The sequence below is a fragment of the Caretta caretta genome, chromosome 3 (genome assembly GCF_965140235.1).
Source record: "Caretta caretta isolate rCarCar2 chromosome 3, rCarCar1.hap1, whole genome shotgun sequence".
In the NCBI taxonomy this organism is placed as follows: Eukaryota; Metazoa; Chordata; order Testudines; family Cheloniidae; genus Caretta; species Caretta caretta.
In genome coordinates this window covers 179,547,644-179,563,180 of record NC_134208.1, presented here as the reverse complement: position 1 = coordinate 179,563,180, position 15,537 = coordinate 179,547,644, and the positions used below count along the sequence as shown (strand labels likewise).

At 42.1% G+C, this 15,537-nt stretch overlaps 1 protein-coding gene across 3 annotated transcripts in view; it reads right to left on the bottom strand.

Moving 5' to 3' along the window:
• The window catches only part of PSME4 (proteasome activator subunit 4), a 212,390-nt gene that overhangs the window by 167,423 nt on the left and 29,430 nt on the right, over positions 1-15,537 (bottom strand). For 2 of the 3 annotated variants that reach the window (XM_075127153.1, XM_075127152.1), the window contains exons 4-6: positions 14,445-14,504; positions 10,962-11,006; positions 8,014-8,163 (exon numbers count right to left, since the gene is read on the bottom strand). In XM_075127153.1, coding sequence (XP_074983254.1) covers positions 8,014-8,163; positions 10,962-11,006; positions 14,445-14,504 — 255 coding nt within the window. The remainder of the gene's footprint in view (positions 1-8,013; positions 8,164-10,961; positions 11,007-14,444; positions 14,505-15,537) is intronic. The other variant, XM_048842866.2, reaches the window with a different exon arrangement.

The following is a 15,537-nucleotide window of genomic DNA, read 5'->3' as shown; positions in this document are numbered from 1 at the left end:
GGTACCTAGAGAGGTGGTGGAATCTCCATCCTTAGAGGTTTTTAAGGCCTGGCTTGACAAAGCCCTGGCTGGGATGATTTAGTTGGCGTTAGTCTTGCTTTGAGCAGAGGGTTGGACTAGATGACCTCCTAAGGTCTCTTCCAATCCTAATCTTCTATGAGTCTATGATATGTAAATACACAAAAACACAAACATTATCTCCCATTACTCTTTAAGGGTTGAATTTGAGTCATTCATCCTGCAGGATGTTTAACCCTTTCTGGTCATGCGTCACAGTACTACATTCAGAAAGGAAAAGTCAAAGGCACAACTACTAAAGGAGAAACAAATGGTTAGGTGATAGGACAGCTGAATAAGATCAGGGAGTTAATAATAGATCACAAATTGAATATAACCCAACTATGTGATGCAGTTATGAAAGAGACTTATATAGTTCTGGGGTGTATGAACAGGAGTGCTGGAGATAAGACAAGGGAGGTAATTGTTAGAGGCGCACATAGTTTTTGCAAAGGCAAAATAACAAAACAAAACAAACAAAAAAACAAAATGAAAAACTCAATGCACGGTAGCAGCTCCTGCCTCACAGGGCTAGCTGGGCTCCTGCTCTGGGCATTGGAACCTGGTGCACAGGGTACACAGCATTTCTTAGGTTTGGCTCAGCCACCCCTCCAACATGACCAGGGATGGGGTAGAGACCAAAATTGAGGGAGTGCCTGAGCCCAGGCAGCCCAGTGGGATAGAAGCAGCAGCAGCAGGGTGAGTGCAGGATGGTCTCGCTCAGCAATATCCCACCTGGGCCTCGCCTGGCCCCCCTCAGGGGCTTGACCATCCCCCAAGCCTCCAATCCAGTCAAAACACCTGGAGCTCAGCCCAGCTAGTCCTGCAGGACAGGAGCTGAAGGAGCTGCTGCTGTGGGGTAAGTGCAGGGTGGGTTCACTCTGCAATACCCCCCACGCAGGAAATATCTATGGGGGGACAGGAGAGGAGTTCCTGGGACTGATTAATGGGGTACTTGGGCACTGAGGCTCAATGGTGGAGGAGGAATATTTAAGGGGGGGGGCAAGGTTCAAAGGGGGATTTCATAAAGGGGACCTGGGCATTCTGGGGTTGGAGGCTGGAGAAGGAAGCAGTGGGGTTTGGGAAGATCTGTGGTGTCCCCTGGAGTTTGGGAAATTGAGTGGAGATGGAGAAGTGGGGGTTATTTGGGAGCTGCAGTAAATGTATTAATGTGAATGTAATAAAATCCTTCTTCTCAAGCCCATTTAATACGTGCACATAGATTTATATCTGTCTCATCTCTCCAGTTCTTCACAATGGATGCCAGATCATTATCTCAGGCTTCCCAAATTTGTAACTGCCATACCTTTAACTGACTACCAAGGAATCACTTCATTCAGCTTGTTAAGTTTAATGAGGTGAGTGAGTGCATCTTATAATACATATGAACTGGAGAAGCCACCATATAGTTCATGTATTCATTAGAAAGATTATAGGTGTCACTTAATTAAGGCTATGTTTTCGTCACGGGTATTTTTAGTAAAAGTCATGGACATGTCACAGGCAGTAAACAAAAATTCACGTCCCATGACCTGTCCATGACGTGTACTATATACCCCTGACTAAATGTTGGGTGCTCTGGGGCAGGGGGGGCCCAGGGGCACCACAGGTACTTGTGGGGAGGCGAGGGGGGAGAAACGAATCAGGACCCCTGCAGCTGCTGCGGGGGGAGAAGAGAGGGGGGACTGGCAGGCTCCCTTCCTGGCTCCATACAGATTGCCAGAAGCGGCAATATGTCCCTCGGCTCCTAGGCAGAGGCACAGCCAGCGGGACTCTGTGTGCTGCCCTGGCTCCGAGTGCCATGGTTCCCAGCCAATGGGAGCTGTGGGGGTGGCGCCTGCAGGCGGAGGCAGCGCGTGGAGCCGCCGGGCAATGCCTCCACCTAGGAGCATATCACCATTCTGGGGAGCCCACTGAGGTAAGCGTCACCTGGAGCCCTCACCCCCTCCCGCACCCCAACCCCCTGCCCCAGCCCTGAGCCACTTCCCACACCCAAACTCTTGCTGCTGCTGGGGCAGGGGAAGGAGGGACCCAGGTAGCAGCACATGGCCCAGGACCCCTGGTGCTGCTGGGGGGGCAGGGAGGTGCAGTAGCCCGAGACCCCTGCTGCTGCTGGGAGGGGGCACAGCGGCCCGAGACTACCCCACCAGCGCCTCGTACAGCTGGCCCAGGGGCTGCCTGAGCTGCTCTGGTGGCCCCCGGGCCAGCCGTACCAACTGCTGCAGAAGTCACAGCGGTCCCGGAAAGTCATGGAATCCATGACTTCCGTGACAGACTCGCAGCCTTAATTTATTTTCTAGCAAAACAAAAAACTTGTACTTCTAATGAACCTTTCTTCATCTATTTTCTGTTTCCACACTATCAATAGCAAGAGCCTCCTCTCTCAGGATTGCACTTTTTATTAAAACCTACAGAAAGGAGGAGAGAAAAGGAAGGAGAGACAAAGAAGTAGGAAAGGAAACTTAAGAGTAAGGAGAACTGGAAGGCTTGGAAGTGACTCAAAAAAAAAAAGCTAATTATCTGTAATTCTTGTTCTCTGAAGGCATTTACAGTATAACTAATCCCTACCCTAAGCCTCTAGGTAATAATGTGACTCATAAAATTACCATAACATAGGTTTCAGAGTAATAGCCGTGTTAGTCTGTATTCGCAAAAAGAAAAGGAGTACTTGTGGCACCTTAGAGACTAACCAATTTATTTGAGCATAAGCTTTCGTGAGCTACAGCTCACTTCATCGGATGCATACTGTGGAAAGTGTAGAAGATCTTTTTATATACACACAAAGCATGAAAAAATACCTCCTCCCACCCCACTCTCCTGCTGGTAATAGCTTATCTAAAGTGATCACTCTCCTTACAATGTGTATGATAATCAAGGTGGGCCATTTCCAGCACAAATCCAGGGTTTAACAAGAACATCTGAGGAGGGGGGGTAGGAAAAAACAAGAGGAAATAGGTTACCTTGCATAATGACTTAGCCACTCCCAGTCTCTATTCAAGCCTAAGTTAATTGTATCCAATTTGCAAATGAATTCCAATTCAACAGTTTCTCGCTGGAGTCAGGATTTGAAGTTTTTTTTGTTGTAATATAGCAACTTTCATGTCTGTAATGGAGTGACCAGAGAGATTGAAGTGTTCTCCGACTGGTTTATGAATGTTATAATTCTTGACATCTGATTTGTGTCCATTTATTCTTTTACGTAGAGACTGTCCAGTTTGACCAATGTACATGGTAGAGGGGCATTGCTGGCTAATGATGGCATATATCACATTGGTGGATGTGCAGGTGAACGAGCCTCTGATGGTGTGGCTGATGTTATTAGGCCTTGTGATGGTGTCCCCTGAATAGATATGTGGGCACAGTTGGCAACGGGCTTTGTTGCAAGGATAGGTTCCTGGGTTAGTGGTTCTGTTGTGTGGTATGTGGTTGCTGTGAGTATTTGCTTCAGGTTGGGGGGCTGTCTGTAGGCAAGGACTGGCCTGTCTCCCAAGATTTGTGAGAGTGTTGGGTCATCCTTCAGGATAGATTGTAGATCCTTAATAATGCGTTGGAGGGGTTTTAGTTGGGGGCTGAAGGTGATGGCTATTGGCGTTCTGTTATTTTCTTTGTTAGGCCTGTCCTGTAGTAGGTGACTTCTGGGAACTCTTCTGGCTCTATCAATCTGTTTCTTCACTTCCGCAGGTGGTATTGTAGTTGTAAGAATGCTTGATAGAGATCTTGTAGGTGTTTGTCTCTGTCTGAGGGGTTGGAGCAAATGTGGTTGTATCGCAGAACTTGGCTGTACACGATGGATTGTGTGGTGTGGTGAGGGTGAAAGCTGGAGGCATGTAGGTAGGAATAGCGGTCAGTAGGTTTCCGGTATAGGGTGGTGTTTATGTGACCATCGTTTATTAGCACTGTAGTGTCCAGGAAGTGGTGAGAAAACCTGGATTTGTGCTGGAAATGGCCCAACTTGATTATCATACACATTGTAAGGAGAGTGATCACTTTAGATAAGCTATTACCAGCAGGAGAGTGGGGTGGGAGGAGGTATTTTTTCATGCTTTGTGTGTATATAAAAAGATCTTCTACACTTTCCACAGTATGCATCCGATGAAGTGAGCTGTAGCTCACGAAAGCTTATGCTCAAATAAATTGGTTAGTCTCTAAGGTGCCACAAGTACTCCTTTTCTTTTTACCATAACATAAAATTCTAAACCACTGGCTTCCAAGAGGCTGTAATGCATGCCAACTCTGTTGCTGTAACTTAGCTAACCTTAGTGTTTCCAATATTCTCTGCTTTCATCAAAAAAATGGTAAGATTAATAAATGACTGAAGTGTACTTAATTTACAAGGTAGTTGAAAAATCCAACTCTGAGGTGGCTGAGCAGAGATCAATAACACAAAACACCTTCAGAAAGAAAGAATTACAAGAAATTCCCTTATTCAACAGCAGCTGCCTTACAGTAGATGCATACTTTTAGATGCTCAACAACAAAAAAGGATGTCACTATAGGTGTAAACACAGAGTCATCTACAGAGACCCACATCAGCAAGGTCTGGAAAAATAAGGTAATATACATCTGGATAACAATAATAGTTTAAAAAAAAAGGGGGGGGGTGGCTGTGCTGCATATTCTTCTGGTCAAGACCTGCTCAGAGGCTGGCTGGAGCAACAGCTTCAATAGGACCTTGAAGTGGTAGGCTTGAAAAGGAATAGCAATGGGATATGCAATCCAACAGCCATTTAGATAAGACTTCCAGTGACAGCCTGAAACAGCTCTGAGATCCAATTCATTTCAGTGACACCTGATGTCACTAAAAGCAAGTTTATCAAATAATCAGAGGCATATCTGTGCCCCTAACTTGCAAAATTACCATAACTGTATTCAGAAGTTGGGTAACCGCACATGCAAATTACCTAAATTGCTCTGCCTCATTTCCCACCACCACTGAGCGATTTCAAACAAAATAGTAATGTTCAGTTATTGAAGTTCAGTTATTATTCCATAAGAGCCATACTCTCCTTCAGTCTTTATGCAAAACGCCCATTGTTATCAATAGGAGATCTGCTGTGGATAGAGGGTAGCGTATGACCCTGAACAACATAAGTGCAGTTCACAGACCCCATAAAAAAATGCAGTATGGCTCTCTTCACAGAATGAATTTGACACGTGTGTACTGTGAGCTCTTATCCACTTCAGATAATCTTTTCACATCAACAGGTTTCAGAGTAGCAGCCGCGTTAGTCTGTGTCCGCAAAAAGAAAAGGAGTACTTGTGGCACCTTAGAGACTAACACATTTATTTGAGCATAAGCTTTTGTGAGCTACAGCTCACTTCATCGGATGCAAAGCTTATGATCAAATAAATGTGTTAGTCTATAAGGTGCCACAAGTACTCCTTTTCTTTTTTTCACATCAAGTTCATGGAGAACAGTTTCCCCAGGAAGTGCCTTCAGTCTTGGGGAGAATGTTGACAGGAAGACTGACTGTTTAAGGGAGAACTCCAACACCACTTTGGGGAAGAATTTAGGATAACCAAATATCATCACACTACCCTTTTAAAACAGGGTGGGGTGGAAGTCAGTAACACCTCAAGCTAACTCACTGAAGTCACTGCTTCCATGTAACAAAGAAATTCAAGAGGTTTCATCAGTTTTCTAATGACCAACTTAATATCACACGTAACCAGAGACTTTTTAATGGGCAATTTCACAGGTGCTGACTTTCCAAAGCGCTGAGGGGCACTCGACCCCCTGCTCTGTCCCAGGCCCCACCCCCATTCCATCCCTTCCCCCAAGACCCCATCGTGCCTCTTCACCCCCTCCACCCCACCTCTTCCTGCCCAGTTCCGCCACGTCCTCACTCCTCCCTCCACCCCCTTCAAGCCTCCCAAACACGAACAAACAATGGATTGCTGTAGGTCGGAGGAGCTGGGGGTAGGGGGAAGAGCTCGTAGGGGGGCTGCCGGTGGATGCTCAGCACCCACCATTTTTCCCCCTTTTCCCCCATTTTTTCCCCTGCAGCACCCACCGCTTCAGTGTCTATGGGCAGTTTCAAATGCAGTAAGCCACTCAGACACCTGATAAGTACAGGCGTCAGTGGAACTAATTTCAGTATTCATAGGGAAAGCTAAAATAGCTTAGGGTCCTTGGACAGCACGCACCCTCCCTCCCTATTTAGGTCAGTCACCTACAGCCCCCAACTAAAACGTCTCCATAAAAACATCATGTGTCAGCAATGCCCCTCTGCCATGTACATTGGCCAAACCAGACAGTCTCTACGCAAAAGAATAAATGGACACAAATCAGACATCAAGAATTGTAATATTCAAAAACCAGTAGGTGAACACTTCAATCTCCCTGGACACTCAATAACGACTTAAAAGTGGCAATTCTTCAACAAAAAAACTTCAAAAACAGACTCTAATGAGAAACTGCAGAACTGGAATTAATTTGCAAATTGGACACCATCAAATTAGGCCCAAATAAAGACTGGGAGTGGATGGGTCACTACAAAAAGTAATTTTCCCTCCCCTGGTATTCACCCCTTCTTGTCAGCTGTTGAGAATAGGCAACTTCCACCTTAACTGAATTGGCTTGTTAGCTCTGACCTCCCACTTAGGAAGGCAACTCCCATCTTTTCATGTGCTATAATATATATTCTGCTTACTGTATTTTTCACTCCATGCATCTGATGAAGCGAGTTTTAGCCCACGAAAGCTTATGCTCAAATAAATTTATCATCTTTAAGGTGCCACAAGGACTCTTCATTGTTGGTGCTACAGTAGGCATCAAATCCAGATACACCCAAGTTAAGTCACACAGAATGCCTTGGGAGCTTCAGTACATACACAATTTCCTCACACATTAAGGCCTGGAGTACAGATCTAGATGGTGACAGTCAGCATACCCCATTGCTCAGAGAACTCCACGGGGATTCTGCAACAGAACCAAGCTTCAACTGGCATGATGCAAGATGAACTTGAATACACTTCAAGCAATGTGCTGATAAGGGATCGTCAGGCTGCACAAGTAATCCAAGAACTCTCAGCCTCAGTTACCAGCATCAATGCTAAGTGGAACTGCATAACTAGAGTCATGAAGAGTCCGTGCCCAGGAGTCAAAAGACGACCATGTAAGGCCACAGTGGTCAAATAATGGCCACTAAAGGCTGGCCAAAAATCTGTACTCTACAGTGAAGACTTCAATTCAGTGTCCAACCCCAGTAATGTATTCATTTGATGCAGTGAGGACATGCATTTCATTGACTTAACAGTGCAGCTCAATAATGAGAGAGTGCTAAAGCACAGACCTGGCACAGTCTACGTTAAAGCAGTTAGCACTAGTGCAAAGTCTTGATGCCCACTGAGAACACTTGACCCTGGTTCACTAAAAGTTCTACTCCCTTTGGGGGCCAACATCACCGAAGCCTGTAGCCTTGCCAAACAAGGTACAACACTAGAAATGTTAAAGTTGTATATTTCATGTAAATTCAGAAAAAGGCACTTTTTTTTTTTTTTTTAAATAATGGTAACAAGATACCAAGAAGCATGCAGTGTAATGAAGGAAGAGTTGAAAGGAAAGAGTAGTGACCCTGGGGAGCTCTTCCCATTTTTCTTATGGAGAAAGAAATGGATGGTTGGAAACATAAGTAACAGCTCGTGTTCTACAACAAAGGTAGCTCCTACTTCCCTGCCCTAGAAGTCAAAGGCTTACAATTTTCAACTATTCTAAGAACTGTTTTGAAGCAGCAAAATTACAACTGTTAGATGCACTCCTAGAATGATGTTCATTACAATGCAATTTCAAAAGACATGAGTACCAGATATACATATTTATCAGAACCGATATATGAATCTATTTGCATGATGCGCAACTTCATAAACCACCAATTAACAGGCAATGCCTTGGCCATGTAATGTGGTATTACCCAACAAAGAACAAAAATAACTAACATTTTGAGATATACTTACTTAAAACCTTTATGGTGAAGTTCTGGAGGAAGGGAAGTGGGTAGAAATAATTCAAAATAGGTGATGGCCTTTTGCATGGTAACATCAAATGGGCACATTAAAGGCCGCCATTCATCTAGCATCTCCGTGGAGGCATTTTCTGGAAAATACCTAAAAAAGGGGAAGTCTTAATTTTCACTTCATTTATTTATTTTTGCCATGAATTTAAATTTTACAGCTAAATTGTGCACTGAGATGTTATGGTGTAAGGGCCATATTGTTAGAAAGAAAGAGATAAGAATCAGACCAGTAACCCAATAAATCCTCAGCCTCACTCAGCCTCCAAAAAAAATAAAAAAAAATAAAAGTCTGAAGGATGAGATGACTGAAAATATGGATCATTTCCACAAAGTGTGCAACTGTAATAAAATTTCTTACTCTTATTACAACTAAAAAAATCCTCATGATACAGAACCACTTCAATGTAAAGACTGTGTGAGATCAAATAACGGATATTTACATTAAAGACCGATCTTAATGGAAGTAGAGCTAATGTTCTGATTCCTCCTAATAAAGTGCATCTGGAAGACTAGAATAGCCCTATAACAAATATGGAACTTTTTTAAGAAGGAGCTGCTTTCTCATGTAAAATTAGTGTTTAGAATTTGTTCCATAGTCAGAAGAGGCATTAGTTTATATAAAAAAGCTACTGCAATAAAATATGGCTACTTAAAAGCCATGCCACCAATTCCTGCAACTTCACCCATGCAAAATTTAGAGTAAAGAGTTTCCAGAAGTTAAATCAAATTTCACATTTTAATTTTGAACTAAAAACATGCATTATACATTAAATGTAAATTTGATGCTAATAAAAGATGTTAAATTGTCAGCAATGTTCCCTCTAATTTTTTATTTTTATGTGCGGAATGAATTTTGTTATATGCACCAATATGGAAGTGATGTGTGACACATCACCTTCATATTGGTGCACATAACAAAATCCATGCGGTGGGGGTGGGGCCGAGAGGTTCGGAGTGTGGGACAGGGCTCAGGGCTGGGGCAGAGGGTTCAGGGGATGACGGCTCTGGCTGGGGGTGCAGGCTCTGGGGTGGGGCTGGAGATAAGGGGTTCAGGGTGTGGGAGGGGGCTCAGGGCTGGGGCAGAGGGTTGGAGTGCGGGGGGGGGGTCTCTGTGGTTGGGCCGGGGATTAGAGATTTGGGGTGTGGGCAGGGGCTCAGAGCTGGGGCACAGTGTTGGGATGCAGGGGGCTGCGGGCTCTGGGGTACAGGCTGTCCCGGGACTGCAGTGAGGAGGATTCCCCCCAGCCCTCTCTCGCCACAGCAGCTCGGGGCTTGGTGAGAGGCATTTCTCCCCGGCCGTGGCAGCTCCAGCGGGGCTGGGACGGGCCGAGGGAGGGGCTCCTCTCCCCTGGGAGTGGCAAGTCCAGGGCAGGTACCTGCTGGGGCTGGCGGGGAGGGGCGCCTCTCCCCGTCGCAACCGTGAACCCCTGCGTGGGGCTTAATAGGCAGCTGTGCAGCTGCACAGCTTAGAGGAAACTTAGATTGTCAACCCTAAAAGCCAAATTCCTTCATTTATCCAAAAAAAATGGCACTGCACAACCAGCGTCAGTGCAGAATTCCCTCACCCTGCCAACGCTTCTCAACACCAACTTGGGGTGATTACCTCTAGGTAGCCATTCAAACCTTGGTGTCTCTGCCAATAATACTTAACAGATGCCAGATGTGGCAATGGTTTTATAATGTGGATCACCTGCTCACATGAAAGTGGACAATGAATATCAATATTTCACGTAGGCCAGAGAAGAGCTACCAGACCTCTCAACTGCGTTCCTTGTATATCCCAGACTCCTATAAGTCAATTAGTACAGAGCACTATATAAAACTCTAGACCAGGGTGAGGACATATACACTGTGGGTAGTGGATATGACTGAGGTGATATGGAAAAGACAAAATCATGGTTACAGATTACAAAGATTGGTTTAGGATCTATTTTATAATATCCTGGCTAAAAAAAAAAAAAAAAAAGCTATGTGGCTTTCTACTTAACTTTTTATTGGTTTTCAATTAAGGTTTCAGCTTAGAAGAAAAGAGTGTATTTTTAAAAACACACACAACATTGTGCAGAGTGCTACCCTTAGTTATTGCCCTTTTGATTTCACTTTAAACATGTTACTATAAAAACATACCACAGGAATCATCAGCTCATACATGTGGTTGAGGACACTAAAAAATCTCTCTTAAAGGTAAAAGATCACTCAAATTGATACATTTGAGGCAAGAGCTGTAGAAAAATTATTAATAAGGACTCCAAAATTTATAAAAATAATGTTTTACACTCTTTTTCCTCCTCCCATCTGCCCCACTCCCTTCCATAAGTAGGCCCAAAAATAGGTCTTTTAACCTCTAACTTAAAAGATTACTCTAAATTGTATCAAGGAAAGCATCAGACCTTTCCATTATGGTGTCAACTTTCAGGATAGCAGGACTAGGGAAGCAAGAATTTATTAAGCTTATTTCTGTTAAGCAGATAACACACACTTGAAAGATTAAGTTAAACAATATTTCCAGAGAAGAAATAATAGAAACTTGATGTATTTGCATCACTTCAGTTCAAATAAAAAAAAAAAAGTGTATCATATGGGTTTAAAATGATGAAATAAAATTAGTTCCATAAAACAGGAGCCTTGTACAGAAAATATTAGCAAATGATTTTTCACTAGAACAAAGGCTTTTATCAAATATAAAGTACCAAATATAATTCAACTTTGGAACTTCAACTATAAATGCTAAATGTTATGTTGGAAAGAGAGAGGGGGTATCAGAAAGCTTACACTTTTAAAAAAAATAGCACAGACAGTATAAAGTACCCCCAAGCACCTAACACGTTCCAGAAAAGAAATACTAAAGGCATGTGCTTCAGAAAGATTAGAAAATAGTTAAGAACTTACGGTCGACAACTTTTCACAAGTGTTTTTAGAACGCTTTCTACAGAACTGAAACAAAAATGAAAAAGAAAATTAGAAGCTGTACTTGAAATAGACTAATGTAATTACAACAGTCAGTTTATGATTGTTTAAAATCTAAGATGGTATTGATGCAATTAGACACCATCTGTGTACATGCAATGGCTAATCCTTCTGTTCCATACAGACCTAATCGCAAGGATTAAATCTGCTTTAATTTCTGATTCTACTCCTTACTCCTCTCTAGTATTCACTGTACTTCAATCAGAGTGAAAAACTAGTACCACATTAAAGAATAATATCTTGCATTCTATTATGGACTAACAAGCAGAATCAACACAGTTTTTATGGATACTTGAAACTATAATAGAAAAAAAATCACACAATAAGAGTGTTAAGTTTTAAGATAGATGAAGGGCAGTATATTTCAGTACCTTTCAGACTCCAAATCCTTAACTATTTTTTTAGATTTGGTTTTTGTTTATGCATAATCGAATCTAATGCATTTGTATACATCCCTAACCAAACAAAAGAAATGAATTAACTGTAACTCACTAGTTATTTCTACAGTTTCCCTGACACTTAGCAACAGCTGACTGAACAAGTTTTCCTAGCTATGGGTAACATTGTTTTTATCAGAGTAACAATGACTGTTTTTAATAGCAATTTTCACATGAAGCTTCTTCACACGTGTAACATCTAATTCTGTCAAACTATTTTTTAAAATTGAAGCAAAATAGTAAATGCTTTCAAAAAGATGAGGAAGGGAGAATCATGTATCAATGGCACTATGACAGGCAATCTGTTTTTACTTTTTACATGGCTTTGTAATTAACATTTAATTTCAGTAAATACAATAGTAGACAGTTGCTAGATTGCATTTTGGTCAGAGGCCATTCTCTGAATAAAAATATTCTATGAACTCAGAACATCATTGTACTGTACATGTAGTTTACCCACTGCTTAAAAGTAAAACAAATACTGTATGCCTACCCTCACGATTCCAAAAAATAAGAGATAAAAGTGGAGCCTTGCTCAGGATAGAGAGATCAGTGTCCAGTAAAAGTTCAGATATCCAGCTAAAATACCTTCTGTGCTCTCCATGTAAACACTATACTGTACATCTGACAAGTCCCACAGAAAGGAAATAAGACTCCACTTAAACTCACAGAAAAGAATATAAAATGGATAAAGCACTTTTTCATAGAATCATAGAATTTTAGGGTTGGAAGAGACCTCAGGAGGTCATCTAGTCCAACCCCCTGCTCAAAGCAGGACCAACACCAACTAAATCATCCCAGCCAGGGTTTTGTCAAGCAGGGCCTTAAAAACCTTTAAGGATGGAGATTCCACCACCTCCCTAGGTAACCCATTCCAGTGCTTCACCACCCTCCTAGTGAATAATGTTTTCTAATATCCAACCTAGACCTCCCCCCTTCAACTTGAGACCATTGCTTCTTGTTCTGTCATCTGCCACCACGGAGAACAACATAGCTCCATCCTCTTTGGAACCCCCCTTCAGGTAATTGAAGGCTGCTATCAATTCCCTCCTCACTCTTCTCTTCCGCAGACTAAATAACCCCAGTTCCCTCAGCCTCCCCTCATAAGTCATGTGCCCCAGCCCCCTAATCTTTTTCATTGCCCTCTGCTGGACTCTCTCCAATTTGTCCACATCCCTTCTGTAGTGGGGGGGACCAAAACTAGACACAAACTCTGCCTCGAGCCTCTGACTAGTGGCTTGTGTTTGTTTCTCAATGTTTATTTAGATTCCTTACAGACTGGGATGGAGAACTGTTTACAATATTCATATTTACCAGGCTAGCAGATTTTTGTATGCAGCTGTAACACTAAATATGATCCAGGACAGAAAGCATCAAATACATTAAAAAACTGCCACTATGGATCAAACCTATGGCCTAGCTAGTCCAGTAACCTGCCAACACCCCAGACCAGTATCAAATACTGCAGAGAAAGGTGCTAAAGGGCATGTCTACATTGAAAATTTAAGTCAACCAAATCTAGTAATTACTGCGGTGGTCCATGTCCACACTACCCTCCTTCAATCAGTGGTGTGCATCCTCACTCTAGGTTCCCTGCTCCCTCCCCTGCAGCCACCCAGAATCTCGCCTCCCTGCCAAGGGCAGGGCAGCCACCCAGGCTCCCAACAGGGAGAAGGGAGGTGGAAGCCTCGATGCAGCCGGGCCCCTGGCAGGGAGCCAGGACGCCAGGAACAGCCTGGCTTCAAGCAGGGAGACTGGGTAGCAGCTTGCCTAGGCAGCCCGGCTCGGAGCGAGAAGCCTGGGCAGAAGGCAGCAGTCTGGCTGGGAGCGGGGAGAACTTTCTTGTCAATTTCACAACTGCAGCATGGAGCCATAAAATTGATTAAAAAGCAGCCAACAGCTAATGTAATAACACAGTGTCTACACAGACACTGCATTGCCCCAAGAAGTAATGGGCTTAAATTGCAGCAAAGTGGATTTAGGTAAGATATTAGATATTAGAAAAAACTTCCCAACTGTAAGGGTAGTTAAGTACTAGAACAAATTACCTAGGGAGGCTGTGAAATCTCCATCGTCTAACCCAAGAGTGGCCCCACCACCCAAGGCCCAAGCAATTGCCCTGCTTCCTACCCCAATGGCAGCCCTGCCTTTTATATGCAGAACAACAGTTGTTATGGCACAGGTGGGCTGTGGAGTTCTATTGCATGTTGGCGGGGCCTCAGAAAGAAAAAGGTTGAGAACCCCTGCTCTAGATAATACTTAGTTTTGCCTTAGTGCAGGAGACTGAACTAGATGACCTATCAAAGTCCCTTCCAGTCCTATATTTCTATGATTCCTCAGAGTAAATAATGCAGTACTAAAATTTCTTTCTGAAGGTTATTGTATTTTATACTTATGTACGTACAAATTTCTGCTACATTTTCATAACCTGTTTTAAAAAATAATTTTCACTGACAAAAATCCGGAGAAGCCAAAACTGTCAGGCTGCTCGGCGCATTTGTTTCATACTGCCTTTTCTACTTTATTTTTCTCCTTAATGTGGTTTCTGGTACCACTGTCCTTGCTCTCAACCACTTTCCACAAACTTCAATGTTTTGTAGTAAAGTTAAATTCATTTAAGAGACATGCATTTCTAAAGCTATGTAAATATACATTTTGTCCATATTCCAAGTAATAATTATTCAAACATTAAAATCACCTCGTGTTGTACCCTTTGATGTTTGTTGGTTAAAATAATTAGCAGATAGCCATTTTTCTCAGCCACATCACACACAGTATATTTTTCCACAATTAGAAAGGTTTAAATACAGTGCGACATTCTCATAAATAGTGGTGTAATGTTAACATTGGATTTCCAATACAATTATTTATGCAGAAAGTTACACCTGTGTGACATGTGTTACAGTCTAACAGAACATGCAGAAGATAACACATCGGCCAGAGCTGAACAAAAAAACATTATCCTTACCACCTATGTAAAACATTAAGCACAAATGTTTTAGGTGAAGACAAGCCTGGTCGATATGAACTGAATGTAAAAAAGAAAGATGTAAAACATGACATGGAAAACAACAGTTCTATCAACAAATATAGTATAAGAGTAACTCTAAAGGTAGAAAGTATTTAAATGATCCTGGCAATATTTAAATAATTATCCCTTCATATACAGCAGAAGGAATTCACTCAAATTTGAAAATTTCAACAATGTTGCAAAAACACCATATGAGAACACATCGCACTGCATAGTAAACGGGATACCATAAACTTCAAATCTAGTCAATTAAAAGCAAAGGTTGATATATCACCTCCATTTGGAATCTTCCTTCCAATTTTTGTGCTTTTACAGCCCCCCATCCCTCCAAATTTTCTCTCTCCATTTATTGTGTGGGTTTTTCACACAGCAAAGGAAAAACAGACTAATTGACTCAACGGGGCAAATTGCATATAGTCAGTTTCACTAGGTGTTGGCAAATCCATAACTAATTACATTTTTTCCTCTGACCTTTTAGATATAGTAATCCTTTAGGTGTTACTTGAAAAAACAGTACATAAACTATTTTCAGAGAGAAGAGCAAATTTTTAAATTTGGCCATTTCCCTTTAATAGAATATTTTTTCAGACTATATATAATTATCAGAAGATCTCAGAGGGAAGTCTCCCCTAATATAATTACACAAATAATTTGATTGTTTTCTCTTCATGACACACAGATCATAGGCAGGGTCCTTTTCGAAATTTATGAAAAAGTGTGTCTCATTTACAACTATCACTGATCAAAAAACTTTTTTTCCTATGAAAAATTTCAAATGAGAATTTTTAACTCAAAAGTAGAAAAATTTCAGTTCAAGCTGTAGTTTTTTGTCAAAAAGTTCTGAATTTGTTTTTCTTCCTTCCTCCCTCCCTCATTTCTTTTATTCCTCCCCCCTTTTTTTTTGGCCACTGAGTGCAATAAAATGATTATAATCTTGGGCTTTTCCTTCACTTTTTCCTCTCCATTTCCTTTTTGAACTCTAACTTTTCCAAAGTTGGAGAAATTTTTAATAGAAAAAATGAAATGTAAC